Source organism: Phodopus roborovskii, unplaced genomic scaffold (assembly GCF_943737965.1).
Source record: "Phodopus roborovskii unplaced genomic scaffold, PHOROB, whole genome shotgun sequence".
NCBI lineage: Eukaryota > Metazoa > Chordata > Mammalia > Rodentia > Cricetidae > Phodopus > Phodopus roborovskii.
The window spans coordinates 1,106,710-1,126,198 of NW_026126571.1; the positions used below are offsets into that span (position 1 = coordinate 1,106,710).

A 19,489-nucleotide genomic window follows, 5' to 3' on the forward strand; every position below is an offset into this window, starting at 1 on the left:
AGTGCTGGAGAGGTGGGGACAGGAGGCTTCTGGGACTCTCTGGCTGCCAGTCTCGAAGTCTAGCTAACTGGTAAGCTTTACAATCAGTGAGAGACCACACCTGAAAATACAAGTACAGGAATGATAAATGACTTGGGACCTGTGTGTGTGTGTGTATTTGTGTGTGTGTATGTGTGTATTTGTGTGTGTATGTTTGTATTTGTGTGTGTGTTGTGTGTGTGTATTTGTGCATGTGTGTGTATTTGTGTGGGTGTATGTGTGTGTATTTGTGTGTGTGTATGTGTGTATATTTGTGCGTGTGTGCGTGTATTTGTGTGTGTATGTGTGTATTTGTGTGTGTGTTGTGTGTGTGTGTGTGTGTGTGTGTGTGTGTGTGCAGGCCTACATACACACATGATTGCACTCTGTACAAGGTTGGAATCTCTCAACATTTCCTTCATGGATCCTTGTCCATCTCCCCACAGCAGACCATGAGCCACAGGGACAGGGTCAAGAGGGGTCAGTCATCACAGGAGCTGGGGTCTGTTTACAGCACTGCCAGGTGGGCAAGGGTAGAACTGGGAGTCCCAGCACTCACTGCTGAGGGCTGCTGCTGTGTTGGGCCCTGGGCATGGATACTCATGGACTAGCTCTAGGACCCTAGGGAGCGGCAGTAAAGTGGACTAGCTCTAGGACCCTAGGGAACGGCAGTAAAGCAGGTCAGTGTAGGCAGAAGCGGGACAAAGGCATAGGCGTCCCCGTGGATCCAGCCCGAAGCCTTTGGCCCTACACTGACCACGCTGTGGGCCTGGACTCCAGGAGGCAGGCAGCTCTCTGGCAAGGCTCTGGGAAGTAACAGCAGAAAAGAGCTCAGGACACCCTAGCTACGGAATCCGGCGCCCTCTAGAGGAGGTCAGCAGGCATGCGTGAAGGGCGACCCACACCACTGCACAGCCTTATACCTGTCCGTGCATTTGGACTAGAGTCAAGGGAGAAACAGTGGATACCAGAGGAAGAAGGCAGCAGAACAAACATAGGAAATTCAAGGAACAGTAATGCGATGCCCTCGGTCCTCTTCACGCACCAGATCCCGCCCTCCTCACCCCATAGACGAGACACTCAACCTCCCCTGAACAGTGTTTCAGCTTCTCCTCCTCTTCCCAGCTCTAAAGTTCTCTTCCTGGGGACAGAGAGCTCCAATGCCATCACCTCCCTCTCAGCCTCTGCAGAAGCCATCCGATGGCCGGTAGAGCCAGCCACTCTTTGCTGGCTGTGTCTGAGGGCTTATCTTTGTGTTAGGCCAGGTTGGAGGGGCACTGTGGCAGGACATGGTCTTAACAGTCATAGAAGTCAACGTGGGCTCCAGACTGGAAGGCGTCCTCTTGAAGCAAGTTCAACAGTTTCTGGGCTGAGGTCCCACAATCCACCAGCTCCCCCTTTGACTTTAGCTCCTGTAGTCTGTTTCTTAACTCTGGGTCCTTGGAGGTTTCTCGAGCCAACTGCTGCATATCTGTGTCCAGGGGACCTAGTGGATGTAAAGTACAGGGTAGAGACAGAAGTTGTAGGTTCCCACTGTGTGTGGAGGGTGGAGCTGAGTCAGGTCTGCCCCAAGGCTCCATTATGTTGTCTTTTAACTTTTCTTCTCTTTTCAGTTGTTTTCTGTGTTGAAATTCAGAATCCTCCTGCCATAGCTTCTCCAGGACCAGGATTACAGGCAAGGGCCACCATGCCCACTCACATTACTACTGAGTTTTGAACTCAAAGCTGGAGTCTATTAAGCGTGGTTTACAATCAAGCGCATCATCTCTTATCCACGTGACACCTCTTCCTGACTTTCCCACTTTATCCATAGACACTAGGACCCTGCAGGTGTCTTACTCCACCTGCCGCCAACCAGGGACCAGGACACCGTCAGCATGGTCTCCAGCAGGTCCATGACTTAACTTTGCTTTCTTATTTCAAGTCCTCCTCCAGCCCTCTGATAAATTCACCTGGCTGCCCTTTGCTGGCCCACAGCTCCTCAAAACCCTGGATGGGGGCTCGGTTGGCTAAGTACTCACTGTACAAGCACAAGGTCCTGAGTTCAGATCCCCAGTAGAAAGCTGAGTGCAGGGGACGAGAGAGGAGATGCCTCCCTGTTAAAAGTACTTGCTGTTCTAGCAGAAAACCAGGGTTTGATCCCCAGAACCAACATGTCAGCTCACAAATCATCTATAATTCCAGTAACAAGGGGGATGGTGCCCTCTTCTGGCCTTTGCAGGTACTGCATGTGATGAACAGATAACACATTCAGGCAAAATACCCATAAACATAAATGCAAACTCTCTCTCTCTCTCTCTCTCTCTCTCTCTCTCTCTCTCTCTCTCTCTCTCTCTCTCTCTCACACACACACACACACACACACACACCCCCTCAACCTCACTAGCATTTCTGTATAATGTCTTCCACCTGCTAATAAACAGCCCTCAAGGAATTGTGTAGCCTACCCAATTTTAATGGTGTTCAGGGACAGAAAAATCGGGAATCCTGGGCTGGAAGAAGACTCACTTTGCTTCATTAGAATGTCCTCTTGCTCTGAAACTCAGTCTCGTGTCGCCCACACGGGCTGTGTGGCCAGGGCTGACTTTGAACTCCTGCTCCCACCTCTCAAGTGCTCTCTCCACTGTGCCCAGTTTATCTCCTTGAGCGCCTCTGGGGACAGGCTTGCTACCTGTCCTTGGAAACCTGTTAGACCACTCTTACTGGAGTGGCCCCTGCTTGTCTACAGGCCGTGGGGATACCTAGGCCTCTTAGTAGTTTCTCCACGATGCTGAAGCAGCCTCCAGGGAGCTAACTTAGCTCTGAGCCCCTCTGCAATCAGCTGCCCTCCTAGCTGTGGTTTAGGTGTGATCACTGCTGTCTGAATGAGTCTAGGCTGAGCTCAGAGCCGGAGAACTGGAACAAGCAGTCTCATGTATGTGTGTGGAGGGCAGGTGCCAGTTAATTATGAGGAGACCCAGGCAGACCAAGAACTTAGAAACAAGTTTGGATCCTGGCCTGCCCACTCAAGTAGTACACAGACCATTTCCCAGGATCCTGACCTCTTCCAAACAGTACAGATAACTGGATTCCACCCTTGAGTTGCTCACACATTCCACCACATATTGCTACTCTCTAACCACAAAAATTACAAGCCTAGAAGAAAGGCCCCAGCATGGTGGCAACTTAATAGGCTGGTCAGACAAGACAAGGCACAGAAGACCAGATACCCGTAATTTTGATGAGAACAGGGGCCCTGTCTTATTCATGCGAGCACTCTTTTCCCACCCCATTCAGGGTTCCAGCATAGCTCAGCCTGGCATGCTCACCACTCAACAATGTCTGCCTGCTTGTCTTTGAACAATTATTGTGGCCAGCATCCATGAAGCTTTGCTAGGTGTTGGGGTACATGAATAATATGTGGCCATTGAGGGACAAAAAACACAGCTAAACATACAAAGGTAATATAGTCTTTTGTTTTTTTAGTTGTAATTTTGTTTTTATGTGTATGGATGTTTTGTCCCACCTGTTAGTCAGGCATCTCCTAATGCTGAGTACCTCTGTCCCTGACTGTTCTAACTTTTGCAGTCTGTATTTCCCTTGCAAGACGAGGCAGGGTGCAATCTATTCTTTCTATTACTGAGAATATAGACCAGTCTCCCTCCCTTGCCCAGGCCGCAGAAAGGTACCAGCCATGTCCGGGGCAGCAATTGCAGTATCACCCACCTACCTGGAGCATAGCTCAGCACCCTCACACTGGGTTCCTCAGCAGCTAGGACCCGGCACAACATGTCTCGGGCAGCCTTCCCAGCACAGTACAGCCCCCAGCCCTTGAAGGGCTGTAGGGCACACAGAGATGAGATGTTAACCACAGTCTTGCTGAGGCCGGGGCTATCTGAGAAGGCCTTCAGGGTGCCGGAGGTCAAGCAGAGCATGGAGGTCAGGTTCAGAGCCCAGTAGTTGTTCACCTCAGCTGGGTCATTCACATTCAGGAAGCCTTTGGAAATATCCCCAAGAGAGCCTGAAAGAACAGGACGGAACAAATGACACAGCAGCGGGGGGTGAGTTGGGGGTCTCTTTTCCTCAGCCTTCCGCAGTTCCTCCTCATATCCATTTTACCCATTTACCCCAGCTATGCAGACAACCTTAACGCAAGCTAAGAACACACCTGACTGGGAGTAGAAAAGCAGGGGGATTTGTTCAGAGACCTGCTGTCATGACTTCCGCTCCCGCCAGGAGGCACTGTTCAAGGCAATGGAGAAATTTCTACAGGCGCTTTAGACAGCAAGGCTGGGCTAACCGTGCAGGGACATCCTGTTTCCGCTTGGAGTCTGGACTTTAGGGACTACCCACTAGTGAGAGGACGCAACCCTGGTCTGGCCGTGAGTCTCACCTGCATTGTTGATGAGCAGCAGGCGCTGCAGCCCCTCGGGCCTGGGGAGCTCATGCACGGGGCAGGGCCTCCCCTTGACACAGGGTAGCAGAAAGGTGGACAAGCATCCACCAGCATCTGGGTGAAGAGAATGATCAATAGCCAGGGAGGCATGGCCTGACAGGAAATTCCAGGTCCTTCCCAGAGCAGCTGATTTCACTCGAGCCACTCCTACAAGCTCAGCTCCTTCCTGGATTTCCACTCCATTCCACAACCAGCTTCTTCCACCAGGGTGGGTTTGCCTTCATCCATACAAGGCATACCAGGAAACGACCAGTGGTATCAGTGTCCCAAGTCCTTTCTTACCTGTGTAGAGTTTGGTGTCCTTTTGCACCCTGGATGACAGAAGCTTGCTTTAGTGGAGCCCAGGTGCTCCCTTAGGACAAAATGAACAGGACACGGGAACAGAAAGACTAATGCTCAGAACCATCTCTTAAATGAGATAATGACCCATCTAATAGTAAAAACACACCTTGATTCCTCTGGAGCTTCGGAAAGACACTTTAGCACATGAACCCGTGTCATGAATGTATTAAACCACCTAATAATGTCAAATGGTAAGGAAAAATTCCCTGGGCTAGCGTGGTGGTACACACTTTTTTACCCAGCACTTCAGTTATGTCAGTGAAGGATAAGGAGTGTAAGAAAGAGATTGTTACAGTCCATTCTCAGCATGGGACGAGCTAGATCCTAGTGACAGACAAGCAGGGTGCTCTAAGACTGTCTTCCCTAGTTAGCCACTAGCCCCTCTTCGGATAAGTGCTATGCAGAGCAATTTAGCAGGATCAGAATAGGGAATCTGGTGATCAAAAGGGGCTTGTATCAAGTTCCACATTTTTTTATTGGATGAGAATTTTGGCCTGGGGTGAGATGGGGAACTAGGTGGATGGGAGTCCTACAGGTCTACAGGAGAGAGATCAGGAATGACTCTGTCTCCTGCCTAGTGTCAAATCAGCACCTTGGCCGCTTATGACTTTTCTCTATGCTGGAGTCCCTTTCTGTGAATTATAAATTTAAAACCACATAGTTTTCACTAGGCCTTTGAGTTTGTTATTGTCTGATTTACAAAAGGAGTTTAAAGATCTTCCAGACTACACAGTGAGCTCAAGGCCACCTGGGGTATATGAAACTCTGACACAAAATAAAACATAATATAGAAAAAGGGGGTGGAGAGGGTGGGGAGACAGTCCAGTAGGTGAAGTGCTATGGTACTTCAAAAGGCTTAAAGAAAAATCAAACTGTCAAATATTTTAATTGAGGCACACAAGGTCACCTGAAAAGGGATTTAAACAGGGTGCTTCTAGAAACAATTCTTTTTATAAATATAATCCAAACAGAATGCCCCTCACTTCTGGATTATGCAAAAAGATTAGCAAAGGCAGGTTTGGGACAAAGGAATGTAAATCAGCAAGGGATTATAAGGTAACCCTTTGCCTTTAGGACATGCCTTAAGGGACCCCTGGAAAGCCCCTATGCCAACTGTTTGATTTGTTTCCTGCCACTGTGGTTGAAACTCCTTCCCAGAACAATTAAATAACCTAATTGCTATTGAAAGAAAACATATTGTTTGGATGATAGAAGAGCTACAGAATAAAAACGAATTCAGGAGAAGCCATAGGTGGAAACTGACAAGGGTTAGATGAGGAAGCTCCCCAAAGTTATGGTTGGGGAAGGCTTTTGTTTTTTTATCAGGAAAACAAAAACAATCATCTTGAAGAATTTAAGGTCTTTGGATAAATAAGCACCCAAAGGAAGGAGAACTACCCAGAAAAAATTATGAAGAAAAGAAGTAATCAGACCTAGTGTGATCTCTGAAGTCTCCAAAAATTAGATTGAGTCCAAACCAGGTGGAGGTCATGCACTCCTTTAATCACTGCTCTAAAAGGCAGAGGCTTGTGTGAGTTAGAGCTCAGCCTGGTCTACAAAGTAAGTTTCAGGACAGCCAGGACTGTTCCCACAGAGAAACTCTGTCTTGAAAAAAAAAAAAAAAGAAAGAAAGAAAATAAAATGGAAACTCATAACAAATTCATCAAAACTATGATAACACCATTAAGCTGAGCAAAGATTGACTTTGAACTACAAACTGCTCAGAATAATTTCAAGGAGGCCAGCAGAGATGATCCAGTCTCAGAGACTACTCTAGCCAGGAATTGAGACAAATTTTCCCATCATGCAGAGACTGGACAACAAATGATACAGTTTAACAGTTAATCCCCCCCCCCAAGATTTTTTAGGATCCCCTAAACATGTTGTTGCCCCCAGACAGCAGGAAGTAATTTTAAGAACAGTGAAATTGGAACAAATCTTTCTTCCTCAAGTTGGTTTTGGTCATGGTTTTGTCACAGCAGTAGATAGTGTCCATAACCCAGTGAAGGACAACATCTGGAGCCTGTTATACATCACATGACTCCACCTATACTTATTAAAGTGGGAAGGGTCTGCATTAGGATTTGGATGTCAAATGTCCAAGGAATGATCCTGTGTTTGAATATTGGACCCACTCTGTTTTTGAAGTTGGGGAAAATCTGGGAAATAAACATTAGAAATAGGAAATGGGTCTTGGGAGGAATAGAGAATATCACAGTTGTAACAAGTTCGGTTTTTCCGCCCGCCGACAGGTCTTGTCCCGCAGCTGTGCCTGCCCCAAATAACGCACAGAGACTTTGTATTAGATATTATACTGTTGGCCAGTTACTAGTTTCTTATCGGCTAGCTCTGTCTTAATTATTAACCCATTTCTGCTGATCTATGTATTTTCACATGGCCTTCTCTTACCGGGGAGGCGGCTGGCGTCCAGCTGTCTCCTGGCTCTCCATCTTGACTCCTCCTTACTACTTCCTATTTCCTCCTTGTCTCCTAGTCCCTCCTATCTTCCTTTCCTATTGGCCAACAGTGCTTTATTATTAACCAGTATGAGAAACATATACAGAATGACATCTCTCATCATCTCCTCTTTTCTGTCTAAATAAAAAGAAGGGTTTTAACCTTAACATAGCAAAATATATCACATAACAGTTATCAAATAAGAATCACAGTTAACACTATTTAGTCCATTAACATTTAGCAAGATTTGAAGAAAATATTCCATCATCTATTCTATCTTTGTGTGTCTAAAGTCTAAGTAACTTATCTTTAAACCTAACTAAGGAAAACTATAACCATAACTATTTGTCTTCAACTCCATCAAAGACCACAGAAGGATAGTATATAAACTCTAGAAATGACAGAAACAACTCACTGCCTGGTCACCCGAAGTTCTTTTGTAATCTTCCATCTTCAGCCCATAGGCCATAGTGTGTCTGGCAGACCCTTCAGCAAAGCAGGAAACTTTAAGCTGTCTTCTTGTATTGGCAGTTTGTCAGTCACTTTCCTCTGTGTCCTGTAGACTGTCTGGCAGACTCTTCCATGAAGCAGGAACTCTGTAGCAATGTTTATCTTGAATCAGCAGTCACTTTTCTGTGGATCCTGCATGTCCAGTTTATACAGCATAAAGTCAAACAGTCCAGACAAGAGCAATATCTTGTCCAAATGGCTAGTCTTCAATGTCCATCTTCCTTTCTGACGCAGGTGGTGTTGCCAGGAACAATTATGTCTCATTGTCAAGTAAAACCCTAAACCATTTTAAATGCCATATTCTGTAGGTCTTTGAAAGGTTTGAAGAATTCCTATCTATCTCAAATACATCTCTGCATATCTAGAAAACCTAACTCACCTAGCTATAAGTTTTGACTATTATAGGTAACTATCTAAAATCTGTACTAAAATATACATTACATTTCTAAATGAGCTATATAAACACAACATCTAAACAAGAGGAGAAATATACTTAATCACAAAATTGACCTTAAATGGTATCAATAAATGAAAATCTATTCCAAAACAAAGGAATCAATAAATGAAAATCCATTCCAAAACAAAGTAGTCATATCTATACCACAATCCCCTTTTTACCTTTAAAAAGAATTGGCTGTGAACATTACCCATTTATAACCAAGTCCATTTAAATGAAAACAAACATTTATAAACAATATTTGGGAATTTGGGCGTCGTTCTTTCCAAACTACTTCCTGCTGACAGGGGGCGCTGTCATGGGGATCCTAAGAAGTTGCAGAAATCTTGGCTGTAGTCTTCGAGGCTGCTTTGTCCAAGCTGTTTTGAATGTTGGATCACCAGCGACTCTGTTTCAGGGGGCCTGGCTTGATCAAACCACATTAGTCTGGAAGGAATCCACAGCTTTTTATTTTCTGTGGAAACAAAAATAGAAATCCTTTTCCCCAGTAACTTGTCCTTGAACTTAAATGTTTGAGTCAAAGCATTTTTAAAATATATAAATTGAATTAATCCAGCAGTATTTCCTTCAACAGTTGTTGTTTCCTCAGCAGTCAAATGATATAAAGACAATATAATTCCATACAGTAACCAGATTCTCTCTGAGCTTTTCATCTTTATGTGGCTTTATTATTACTCTGTTTCTTTTACTTTTTATTTTTTGAGACAGAGCTTCTCCTTGTAACTCTTATCTGCCCTGGAATTCACTCTGCATACCAGGTTTACTTTGCAAATCACAAGAGATCTGCTTGCCTCTGTCTCCCAATTGCTGGGATTAAAGGTGTGTGCCACCACACCCAGTTCCTCTTTGTCTATTTAAAAACATTTTATTTTTCTCTCCCAAGCCTATGTATTTTTTTAAAACACACTGTAAACTTTTAGCACCTTTTCTTAATGTGAATCTGTCTCTACTGTAAATCTTTATCTTTTTCTGGCCATGAGTCTTTATCTGTTAAACAACAACATTGTTAAAATGAAAGTCTTTGTTTCTGCCGCGGTTTACCAAAGATGGTGGCGGGTACTTTTACCGCCAGCACTGAGAGCTGTGCTCACCACCTTGGTCTGCGCTGCCACCCAGAAAGCATTCTGCCGGCTTGGAGATGTGGTCACTGCCATTGCCATCTCTCATACACACCAATAAATTGTTAGCAGAGTTATTTAAAAGCTGTGCGGTTTTTTGCCGCTTATGCTGAGTCAGGAATCTTCCCTTAAAGGAGCCGCGCGAATATCTGCATGTCTCTAGCAAAGCAGAGTTCAACTGAGAAAAATGCTGCTACCAAGAAACCTTGCTTGTCTCTGTTCTTTTGTTTCTAAAACCCTTTTTTAAGCTTTTGCTAAATTTTAAGTGTCAGTTCTTACTAGCCACGTGGGCGCCATCTGTAAGGAGTACGGTTTTTCCGCCTGCCGCTGCCTGTCTGGTCCCACTGCCACGCCGCCAGCCCCAAATAATACACAGAGACTCTGTATTTGATACAATGCTGTTGGCCTGGTTACTTGTTTCTTATCGGCTAGCTCTGCCTTAATTATTAACCCATTTCTGCTGATCTATGTATTTCTCTTACCGGGGAGCCGGCGGCATACTGCTTTCTTCAGACTCTCCATCTTGACTCCTCCTTACTACTTCCTATTTCCTCCTTGTCTCCTAGTCCCTCCTATCTTCCTTTCCTATTGGCCAACAGTGCTTTATTATTAACCAGTATGAGAAACATATACAGAATGACATCTCTCATCACACAGTAACCATTCTTCTTGTGACCTTCTGCCACAAAGACCAGAACAGCCATCACATACTTGGGGACATGTGTGTGAGTGAGGTGTGCTGGCCATCACTGGGCCTAGGGTGCCAGGGTATGGCTCCATTTCCCATATCCATTGTCTCAGGGTTCTTGACCATTTTGAACACATCAGGCCACTGTCTTCTAGGATCCTGGGCTTTGGTGAGAAGTCTCCGGCCTAGTGGGGATCATGTAATGAATGATGACATCTTTATCCCACACAGATGTTATTCCCAGGCCCTAGAGTGCAATGGAACACAATATTTTGTCACAACATCCCAATGGAATCATCCTATAGAACCCAGAAATCTGTCTTTAGAGAAAAATAAAATGAATTCTTTCAGTGTAGACATGATTAGTTAGTACAAACTTGGCACAGAAGGCTAGGGCAAAGTGAAAATCAAAAAGAACTATGCACCTACTGCCTGGAGTCTACTAGAGTCCATAACTGAGGAAGGTCAATGCTCTGGGGTCCATTGTCACTCAGGATTCCTTGTTTCATTACTAGAGTGGAAAGCATCCTGGGTAAGGTTTGAGTGTTAATGTCCCACAAAGAATCAAGTGTTTGGACACAGTTTATACTGGGAAACACAATTTGAGGAAATTTTGAACCTCAGGAAGTTGGCTTAACCGGAAGAAGTGGCTCACTGGGCAGCATTGGGGACAGCCATGTGAGTGGAGCCAGTCTCCTCAGGCCCCTACTGCCCACTGACCACACTGGCCTTCCTGTCCTTGGCCAAAGAAGCTAAGGAAAACCAGTGAGGTGTGCTGGGCCGTCATTGGTCATTGCTGTGACCTCACAATGACAGACACCTGAGCACTAACAGCTCTGGCTGAGTCTGACTCCAGTCTGCACTTTCAGAAGCGGTTAGCTGTTTGGAGATAACTGAGATTAGTGAACCACTTGTACTTGGATATTCGTGAACTGTTGAATCAGAACACAGTGAGTTGTCTTCTAAGTTATAGATCTCGGGTTTAGAGCTTTTGTTTCTCTGGATTTAAACTAGTTATATCTTCCTTTTTCCTTGGTTTGGGGTACAATTTGGGGCAATTTTTATTTTTTTATTGGACTTTTACTCTCTTTTAACATGTCATTTTATTTGGACTTATTCATTCTTTCACCATTTAAAAATATTAGTTTATATTAACTATAAAACATTCTCACAGTGACATTTACATACATGTACAAAAACTTGGACCATATTCCCCCAATCTCACTGGCTCTTTCTACCCCTTCCAAGTCCCTCAGTGTTTCCCTTTTTATTCAGCCTCTTATGAGTAGAAGTCAAGTCATGTGGACTCCTGTTGAGAGTTCTGGTAGGCCACACTGGGTGGTCTCTCAGGGAAGAGCACCAATGTGTCTTGTCTTTGGCAGAAAGAATTCTGCTAGGGTCGTTATGTTAGGATCTTCTTTGGCAATTCAAGTTCATGACTGGAAAGGGCAGAGGACGTAGTCAGATCTCATTCTTTGTTTGTTATGTACGGAAAAGGGCAGCTGAAAAGAATTCAAGTACACAGTAACTGAAAGTATAAAGGGAGCAGATTCTTCCAGGGAGAAAAGAATAGTCCTTGGTGGGACAAGCCCCTCCTCCATCTCCTGTCCTTCTGCTGGCTTGAAGCTCTCCTTTCATATGGGACATTTTCTTTTCTACTTTAAGGTGGGGGGTGAGTATAGTACCAAAGGTAGTGTGCAATCAGAAACAGGGGATGAAAACAATAATGGTTTTGAAACAAAAGAGCTCAGAGTACAAGTCCTAGTGCTCGAGTCATCTGCCCAGAATGCCTTAGAAACACACACACACACACACACACACACACACACTCCTCCAAATACCTGTCCCTTTGGGAAAATGGTGACATTTTGTGGGCAAGGACAGTCTTTCCTGATTTTCCTAAAGCCTGTGCTATAATAAAACTCCTTCTCATCTTTTCTTTGCTTGTTTTTTCTAGACAGGGTCTCTCTGTGTAGGCATAGCTGTCCTGGAACTCTCTCTCTCTGTGGACCAGGCTAGCCCCAACCCAATCTCAAAGAGACCCACCTGCCTCTGCCTTCCAAGTGCTGGAAAAGAAGGCATGCACCACCACTTCCTCTGCCTTCCAAGTGCTGGCATGCACCACCACTTCCTATATTGACCTTTTACTATTTGGAGAGAAGCAGTGGGTAGTAGATCCTTCATGGACCAACAACAAAGCCCTCCAGCCTCCTTCCTAGTTTCCAGATAGAGGATGAGGGAGTGTCTATCCTCTGCATCTTTAATAAATCTAATATCTGACTAGAGAACTGGCGAGGAGGGCTTTGGTGCCCATTGCCGTACAGTACCCATGTCTCCCTTTCACTATGTGATGATTTAGCTTGTTAGCATCGCCAGTCAGTGCTTGTGTGTGGAATGTGTAGACATTGGATACCTTCAGTGGTGTGAAAGTGTTATTTACAGAAAACACCAGTCTTAACCTGTTGTAAATGTCCATCCACTTTCTGTGGTCTGTGTCTCATAGCTGGTTCTGGGTGGGTCCTGTGAGGTCCATTTAATGTGTTAAACTGATGACATCTGATGACAGAAGCTTAGCTTCTTTTTTTTTTTTTTAATAATTTTTTTTGGTTCCCTCTCCTTCCCTTGCATCTCTCCCTTTCTCCCTCCCTCTCCAAGAATGAGGAAAAGGCTGATCACAGCTCTCCCAACTCAGCTGTTGACATCACACTCACTTGTATCTGTGAGCTGTATCTCATAGCAAATGCTATTTTGAAGCGTTGGGTATCTTGACCATGTGCAAAACAGAATCAGTCCTTGCTCTTTGCTTTTGCTTTTTGATTTGGTGAGACAGGGTCTCCTGTAGCATAGGCCGGCTGGAGATGACCTGAAATGCTGGTTCTCTCCTCCTGTCTTCATTTTCCTCATTTAATAATTGCCATGTACTCACCGTTATGAGACCTTAGTTTTTTTTTTTTTTTTTTTTTTTTTTTTTGGTCAGCTTAGCCGCCACAGCTAAATCTACTGATACTTTAACTACCATCATTGCCCCAAGGACCCACAGTTGTCACCCCACCTCTCAGACGTAAGCCTAGCGGGATTTCTGGTTCTGTAGCCACCAGCATCACTGCAGTCCCAAATATAAGTTTTCACCCAGATTCTATTGTTCTATTTACCAATAAAGACCTGGAAACTCAGAAAGGCCAAGAAGCAACCAGCTGGCCCCTCCTTTTGGACAAAGACCCAACAAGAAAAGTGACTCTACTTCCTGTTTATCTCTATCCACATTCCTGACTCTTCCATCTTCTGTACAGTTAATTCCTGTCCACTAGGTGTTGGCTCCACCCTTTGATCCAAGGTTAATTTTATTAACACACTCTCTAGGTATGCTGGAGTTCCCATTGATCTCCTATAGAAGGTGAATCTGCTGACCCTGGAGGGCTGACATCAGGCTGGCCACAGCTAGTTGGATCATGTGTGATGGTGGTTTGTGTGTGTGTGTGTGTACTCTGTGTGTAAGTGCGTGTCTGTGTCTGAGTCCTGCCAAGTCCCTGAAGAAACTTCAATCATAACAGTATTAAGATCTAGGGACTCAAGAGCACTAGAGACTTGTCACAGAGCAGAACATGTAGCCTTTAAGAAAAGGATTCATAGACTGAGTTCATGCTTTTCCTTGATCATGGGAGGACACACACAAGCTACCAATTAGAGTTAGAGAGCAGTCCTGTTACACACTCAGTCCCCAGGTACTTGATCTTATCTTGCCAATGTCCAGATACGCAAGCAAGCAATTTCTGTTGTTTGTAGGTGACAAACCTAAGACTTTTTGTTTGAGAGAGGAAGAGAATAGGGTGCCAGGATCTGACCTCATCTTTCACATCTGTTGTCTCAGGGTTCAGGAAGATATGTATTTTCTGGGACCCTAGGCTTTGGTGAGATGTTTCAGGCCTAATGCAGATCATGGGATGACTGATGTCATCTTTATCCTCCACAGATGTTAGTCCCAAACCCTAGGGTGCCATGGAACACAGTATTTTGTCACAATATCACAATGTAGTTATCCTATGGGACCCAGAAATTGGTCTTTAGAGAAAAATGAACTGAGACTTTAAGTGATGAGTTTTTATAAGGAGTGTGAGGAACACTGGCATTTGTTCTTTATGGCACTGGAACAATTCATCAGAAAGTTTGCCCAGTCCTGAGCTTTTCTGTGCAGACTTTTTCCATAAATATTTCAATCTTGTTACTTACAGTAAATTCTCAGATGAATTTTTATCTAGAAATAGTCAGTTTCTTCCACATTTTTCCAGTCTATGAAGAAAGGACCACCTGGGTTGTTTAAAATTGAGTTTGGTGATGGTTTAGGCTAGAGTGAAGGCCCAGCAGTTAGGAGAATGTAGTGTTCTTGCAGATCTAGGTTGGCCTCCCAGCATTGCCATGGCAGATCATAACTGCCTGAAACTCAACTGGTAGGAGATCAGATGCCCTTTTCTGAACTACATGCTCAGAGAATTAAAATTATACAGAAAGATGTTCATCACTATTTTAACTAATGTGTAATACCCATGAGTTTGGATGTTGGCACCTGAGAAGGGGAGAGAGAGAGAGAGAGAGAGAGAGAGAGAGGAGAGAGACCTTATTAGAGGTGTATGACCTTCATGAGTTGGAATTAGGGCAGTTGTGAGTCACCTGACCTGGGCCAATGAGAAACAAACAATAAACCTACTGAATCCCAGAGCCACTTTCTTACCCAGACACTCTGAGTTTTGGGGTGTCTGTTGTCTTGGCAACTGTTCTGTATATGGTTATACTATAGCCTCCTCTTTAAGTGAGTGTTGGGTGCAGTAAGAAGATCATGATCCTCGCCTAAGAGCAGCTCTCAGCATCTGTGACCTTTGTTTTATTCTCTGAGTTTCCACTTGATCCTGACAACCCTATTGGAGTTGTGTTCTCTGGTCACCTGCTTTGGCAGGTGTTTGCTTCCCTTGCTGAGTGTTAAGTACCTGGTTAGGTTGTCTGCAATGTCTCTGAGAGTGTTTCCTTTGGGACATGGGGACTTGTAGCTATCTACACCTTCTGGGCCCTGATTTGAACCTTTACTTTAAACTTTCCCCGTTGTGAATTGTGTTCCAGCCACATCAAGGAGGACCAACCATGGAGCAGGGCAGGGAGGCCTGCTGCTCCACTGAGGAGGCCTCCATGACTGACTATAAGATGATGATGACCCTGGGCCAGGGCCATTTCTCAGAAGTGAAACTGGCTTTCCATGTCCCTACCTTAACCTGTGTGGCTGTCAAAGTTCTTCGAAATAAGAAGAAGAACTCCTCCCTTGAAGCCAATGAAGTCAACATCATGAAATCTGTTGAGCATCCGAACATCATTAAGTTGTATCATGTGGTGCAATCAAGAAGTACCACCTACCTGGTTATGGAGCACGCATCCCAGGGAGATCTGCTTCACCACATCCTGGAACTGGGGTCCTTACAGGAGAGCGAGGTTCGAAGGCTGTTTACTCAGATCCTCAGTGCAGTGCAGTATTGCCATAATAACCATATTGTCCATAGAGACATTAAGGCCAATAACATCCTACTGGACTGCAGGGGTAATGCCAAGTTGTGTGATTTTGGTATTGCTGCTAAAGTGCCCCCAGGGCAGAAGCTGAAGGATTTCTGTGGCACAATGCCCTATTGTGCCCCGGAACTCTTCGGAGAAGAAGCATACGATGGCTGTGCCAGTGACGTTTGGAGTTTAGGTGTGCTCCTCTTCCTGATGGTGGTGGGGCGCTTTCCTTTCAGATCAAGCTCTTCTGATGGCCTGAGGCGTCAGATCCTTGCCGCGAACTTCAGCATACCCCAGCATGTTTCCATCGATATTTTCAATGTCATCGTAGAACTGCTGATGATCAACCCTGGCAGGAGGCCCACCATTGACCAAATCATGAGGCGCCCCATGATCAGAGCCAGCAAGACTCATTCATTAACTCCTTCTACCAAGATTCTTCCAGGCACCCCAAACCCAAGTATTGTCAGCACCATGACAGTCATGGGGTATAAGCCCGAGGAAATCATTGATTCTCTGAGAGACCAAAAATACAACCAGGTGATGGCCACTTACCTGATTCTCCAACACCAGTCACCAGGGGGAGACTGTTGCCATCGGCAGGTGAAACCCTTATCTGTGCCCTTAAGGAGAGCTACTGAGCCTGCTCCCCTGACCTGCACCTTGGCATCTCTGCCCCAGGAGAAAGAACGTGAGAAAAATTCCAGGCAGGGTGGCACAAGGCATAGCATGCCTGCCACCCTGTGCTGCCAGTCAAAGAGGAATTCACCTCCAAGCCTAGAATACCTGGGCTGTCCTATGGATGATTTCCTCAAGTACAGGAGTGAGGAAATGAGTGAGAATTTCTCTAAGTCCAAGATCGGTTTGTGTGACAGGCTAATGGCGACTGACCGACCATCTGCCTTAATGTACATCAATTCTTCTAGGCTAGACCACAATGAGACCACATTTGACATAGGCAACAAGTCTTTCTGCAGTCCCCAAAAGGAACACTGCAGCTCAATGGAGACAGCCCAGAGGGTAACCCATGGATGCTCATCCCCCGGGGATACATTGCAGGTAGAAACCATAACCCAGGAAGCAGCCTGCACAGAGGAAGTAACCATAACTCAGGAAGAGGCCATCACCTTGGAAACCGCCATGACCCAGGAATCCAATACATCTCTCGGTGACATCATCACACAGGAGGAGGAAATCACCTCTGGCCAGCCTGAGGATACCAGCCCAGCTTCCTCCCCACACCGGAGGCGCCCCAGATGGAAGAGAGTCAAGAAAACAATCGTGAACTGCCTCAGACACCTGTGCTGCTGCCTCCCCCCTGCAAAGAGGAGCAGCAACTCCTCTAAGAACCTGGCTCCAAAGACACAGGATCTTGGAGCCACCCCCAGGACCAGGTGGGGGCTCTTATTTCATTTTATTCCTTCTTTTCCTCCTGTCCTTTGTGACACAGGATGACTGTGCCCACTAGTGGCTTGCTTGTGAACCTCACAATGTGTCCCTTCAAAAGACCAATCAAGTTGACCTCAGGCTTTCTGAGCAAGAAGTGGACAGCAGAGTGTGCTGATCATTGCAGGGCGAGCAGGAGTGGGGGCATGGGCAAAGGAAGCAGAGATTCCTTGGAGGACCAGTGGGGTGCTTCGGTGCTGCTCAGGCAGCACAGTGAGTTATTTGTGTTCCAAAGGCACTAATAGTCTCTTTTCTGTGTCTTTCTGCCTTGTAGTCCTGAAGAGGTCGAGCCCCAGCTCCATGGCTTGTGAGCCATGGGTTGGGGATGGGTCTGGCTGAGATGATCTGGAGAGCCAGGCCAGATCCAGGGGTCTGTGTGGCCACAGGCTCCTCCTGCAGAGGAAGAAGGGCTGTCTAGCCCAGCTCAGCTCTCACCAGGTAAAATTGCAAGCATAAAATGCAGTCTTTCCTTGGGGGCCTTGTTCAGAGGGCTAGGCTGAGTTACAAAGGTGTCCTAGGCTGTCTTGTAGAACAACAGTCCCTTGCCCTCTCCCCTACCTGAGCAAACATGACAGATTGCTCTCTGGGTGATGACTGTCCTTTGCTCCCTGTTCCTGGGCAGGGAATATGGTCTGCATGGTGTGAGACTTCTCATCCCAGGGGAGGGTGTTCCTAGTCAGACTGACCCATCTGCTTCAATGTGGGCTCCCAAGTTAAGAATGTAGCGTGCAGGCAACCAAGTCCTTACAGCAAATTCCATTGCCTGAGTCCTCAGACCCCACTCAGCAGAGCTTGGGATATTTTCATCTGGGTAGTGACTCCAAGGCGGCTGAGTGCTCTCTCTCTAGGAGTTCTGTCTCCAGTTACTCACCAACTGCTTCTCCATGCTTGCTTCTTCCAGGCCACCGTTCCCATGGGCAACTGGATGCTGTATTCAACCTCACTTGCCACAATGTGAGGGAGAGATATGCATCCTGATCATGGTCCAACCTGAGTGAGCCCTGCCCTATGAGTGGACAGCAACCTGATGAGGGTCCTGCCCAGTGCCAGCCAAAGTGTGCTTTCACGGGGCAATGGTTGCTTCCATCGGTTTCTTATATTTCTCTGTCTTTGCAAGATGCTTGTGCTCACACAGGTAAGCTGCCTACGCGCAGCTTCCCGGAAGCCTTCCCTGTCCACCCCACAGTCACATTGGTAATATCTCATCTTCTGTGTTTTTTTCCCTAGACGGTAACAACCTGCCCTGGCATGAGGCACATTGAAGCCTGTGTGATTGACTGGGATTGTCTAGCTGTAGAGCTTGTCCAGAAATTAAGGCCAAGAGAGAAGACTCCGAGATTCATCACCTTGCTGGGACATCGTTGTGTTCTACAGCATGTCCCTATAGTGTTCACAACAGTGAAAACACATTTCTCTTTTATGACATATCCTCTGAGCAACACTAAGCTCATAGGAAAGATATTTTTGTACTGAATCTGAGAAAAAGGGTGGGTCTACTCCTGCCCAACTCGGGAAGAGCACCCCAAAAACCCATGCTTTCCAACCTATTATGTACAAATCAGGGAAAGAACATTCTCCAGGATCTTGAGCTGGTTATAACCACTGGAACAGGCTGAGCAGCTCATACATAACTGAGGAGAACTTTTGAGGAGACTCTGTCCAACCTGGGAGGGAGATCTGGCTAGGAATTCTAATCCCCTGATCCACATAATACAAATATATAGTTCTACTGTCCTCCATCCACTGGAATACTGCGTCACTGGTGAGTCTCCTCTCTCTTTCTCTTTCTCTCTTGGGTCTCTGTCTGTCTCTCTGTCTATCTCTATCTCTCCCAATCACTCTATCTCTCAATTGCTCTGTTTCTGTGTATGTCTCTCTGTATGTGAACAACTTCTAGGCAGGTCAGCTGGTCTGACTGAAAATGTACTCCTAAGGAATCATCAACACTGAAGATGGCCATACACAGTACACCCAATGCAATCATAGAACAAAACTGTAATTGTCTGGAATAGAAAATTTATCCATGCAAACAAACATGAAACCTTGAGTCACACACACACACTGAAGATGCCCATACACAGTACACCCAATGCAATCATAGAACAAAACTGTAATTATCTGGAATAGAAATTATATCCATGCAAAGAAACATGAAACTTTGCATCACACACACACCTGAATAACAGACACATACAAGTATGTGAGCGGAACACATTCTGTCTACAATCCAAGATGCAAATTGTCTGTCATTCCCTGAGAGGTGTGATAAGATGTCATGTCCACACTGCCATTTTATTTTCTGACATTTGGTTCTGTCTACATTGGTTAGTAGGAATAGTATTGCCACAAACTCTTTTCCTTTGCTGGTTTAGTGTTCACACAGAGTCTTGTCCCACAACTGGGGCTGGACAGAAACTCACTGTGTTCAGGTTGGCTTTATATTCTTGCTGCTGGCTCAGATCCTGCTTAGGCACACTGAAACA

The 19,489-nt window shown here is 45.6% G+C and overlaps 2 protein-coding genes across 2 annotated transcripts; one reads left to right on the forward strand and one right to left on the reverse strand.

The window, feature by feature from the left end:
* Nucleotides 1–1,153: 1,153 nt before the first annotated feature.
* LOC127235807 (sepiapterin reductase-like) lies at nucleotides 1,154–10,812 on the reverse strand. Its single transcript, XM_051203245.1, has 4 exons — nucleotides 10,746–10,812; nucleotides 4,391–4,507; nucleotides 3,728–4,018; nucleotides 1,154–1,504 (listed from the first exon to the last, which is right to left on the reverse strand). Exons 1-4 carry the CDS (start codon nucleotides 10,810–10,812, stop codon nucleotides 1,314–1,316), a joined length of 666 nt encoding a protein of 221 aa, XP_051059202.1. The 3' UTR covers nucleotides 1,154–1,313.
* A 4,343-nt stretch (nucleotides 10,813–15,155) lies between these two features.
* On the forward strand, nucleotides 15,156–17,317 carry LOC127235808 (sperm motility kinase X). Its single transcript, XM_051203246.1, has 2 exons — nucleotides 15,156–16,954; nucleotides 17,281–17,317. The coding sequence occupies exons 1-2, from the start codon at nucleotides 15,156–15,158 to the stop codon at nucleotides 17,315–17,317; spliced, it is 1,836 nt and encodes a 611-aa protein (XP_051059203.1).
* The last annotated feature ends 2,172 nt before the right edge of the window (nucleotides 17,318–19,489 follow it).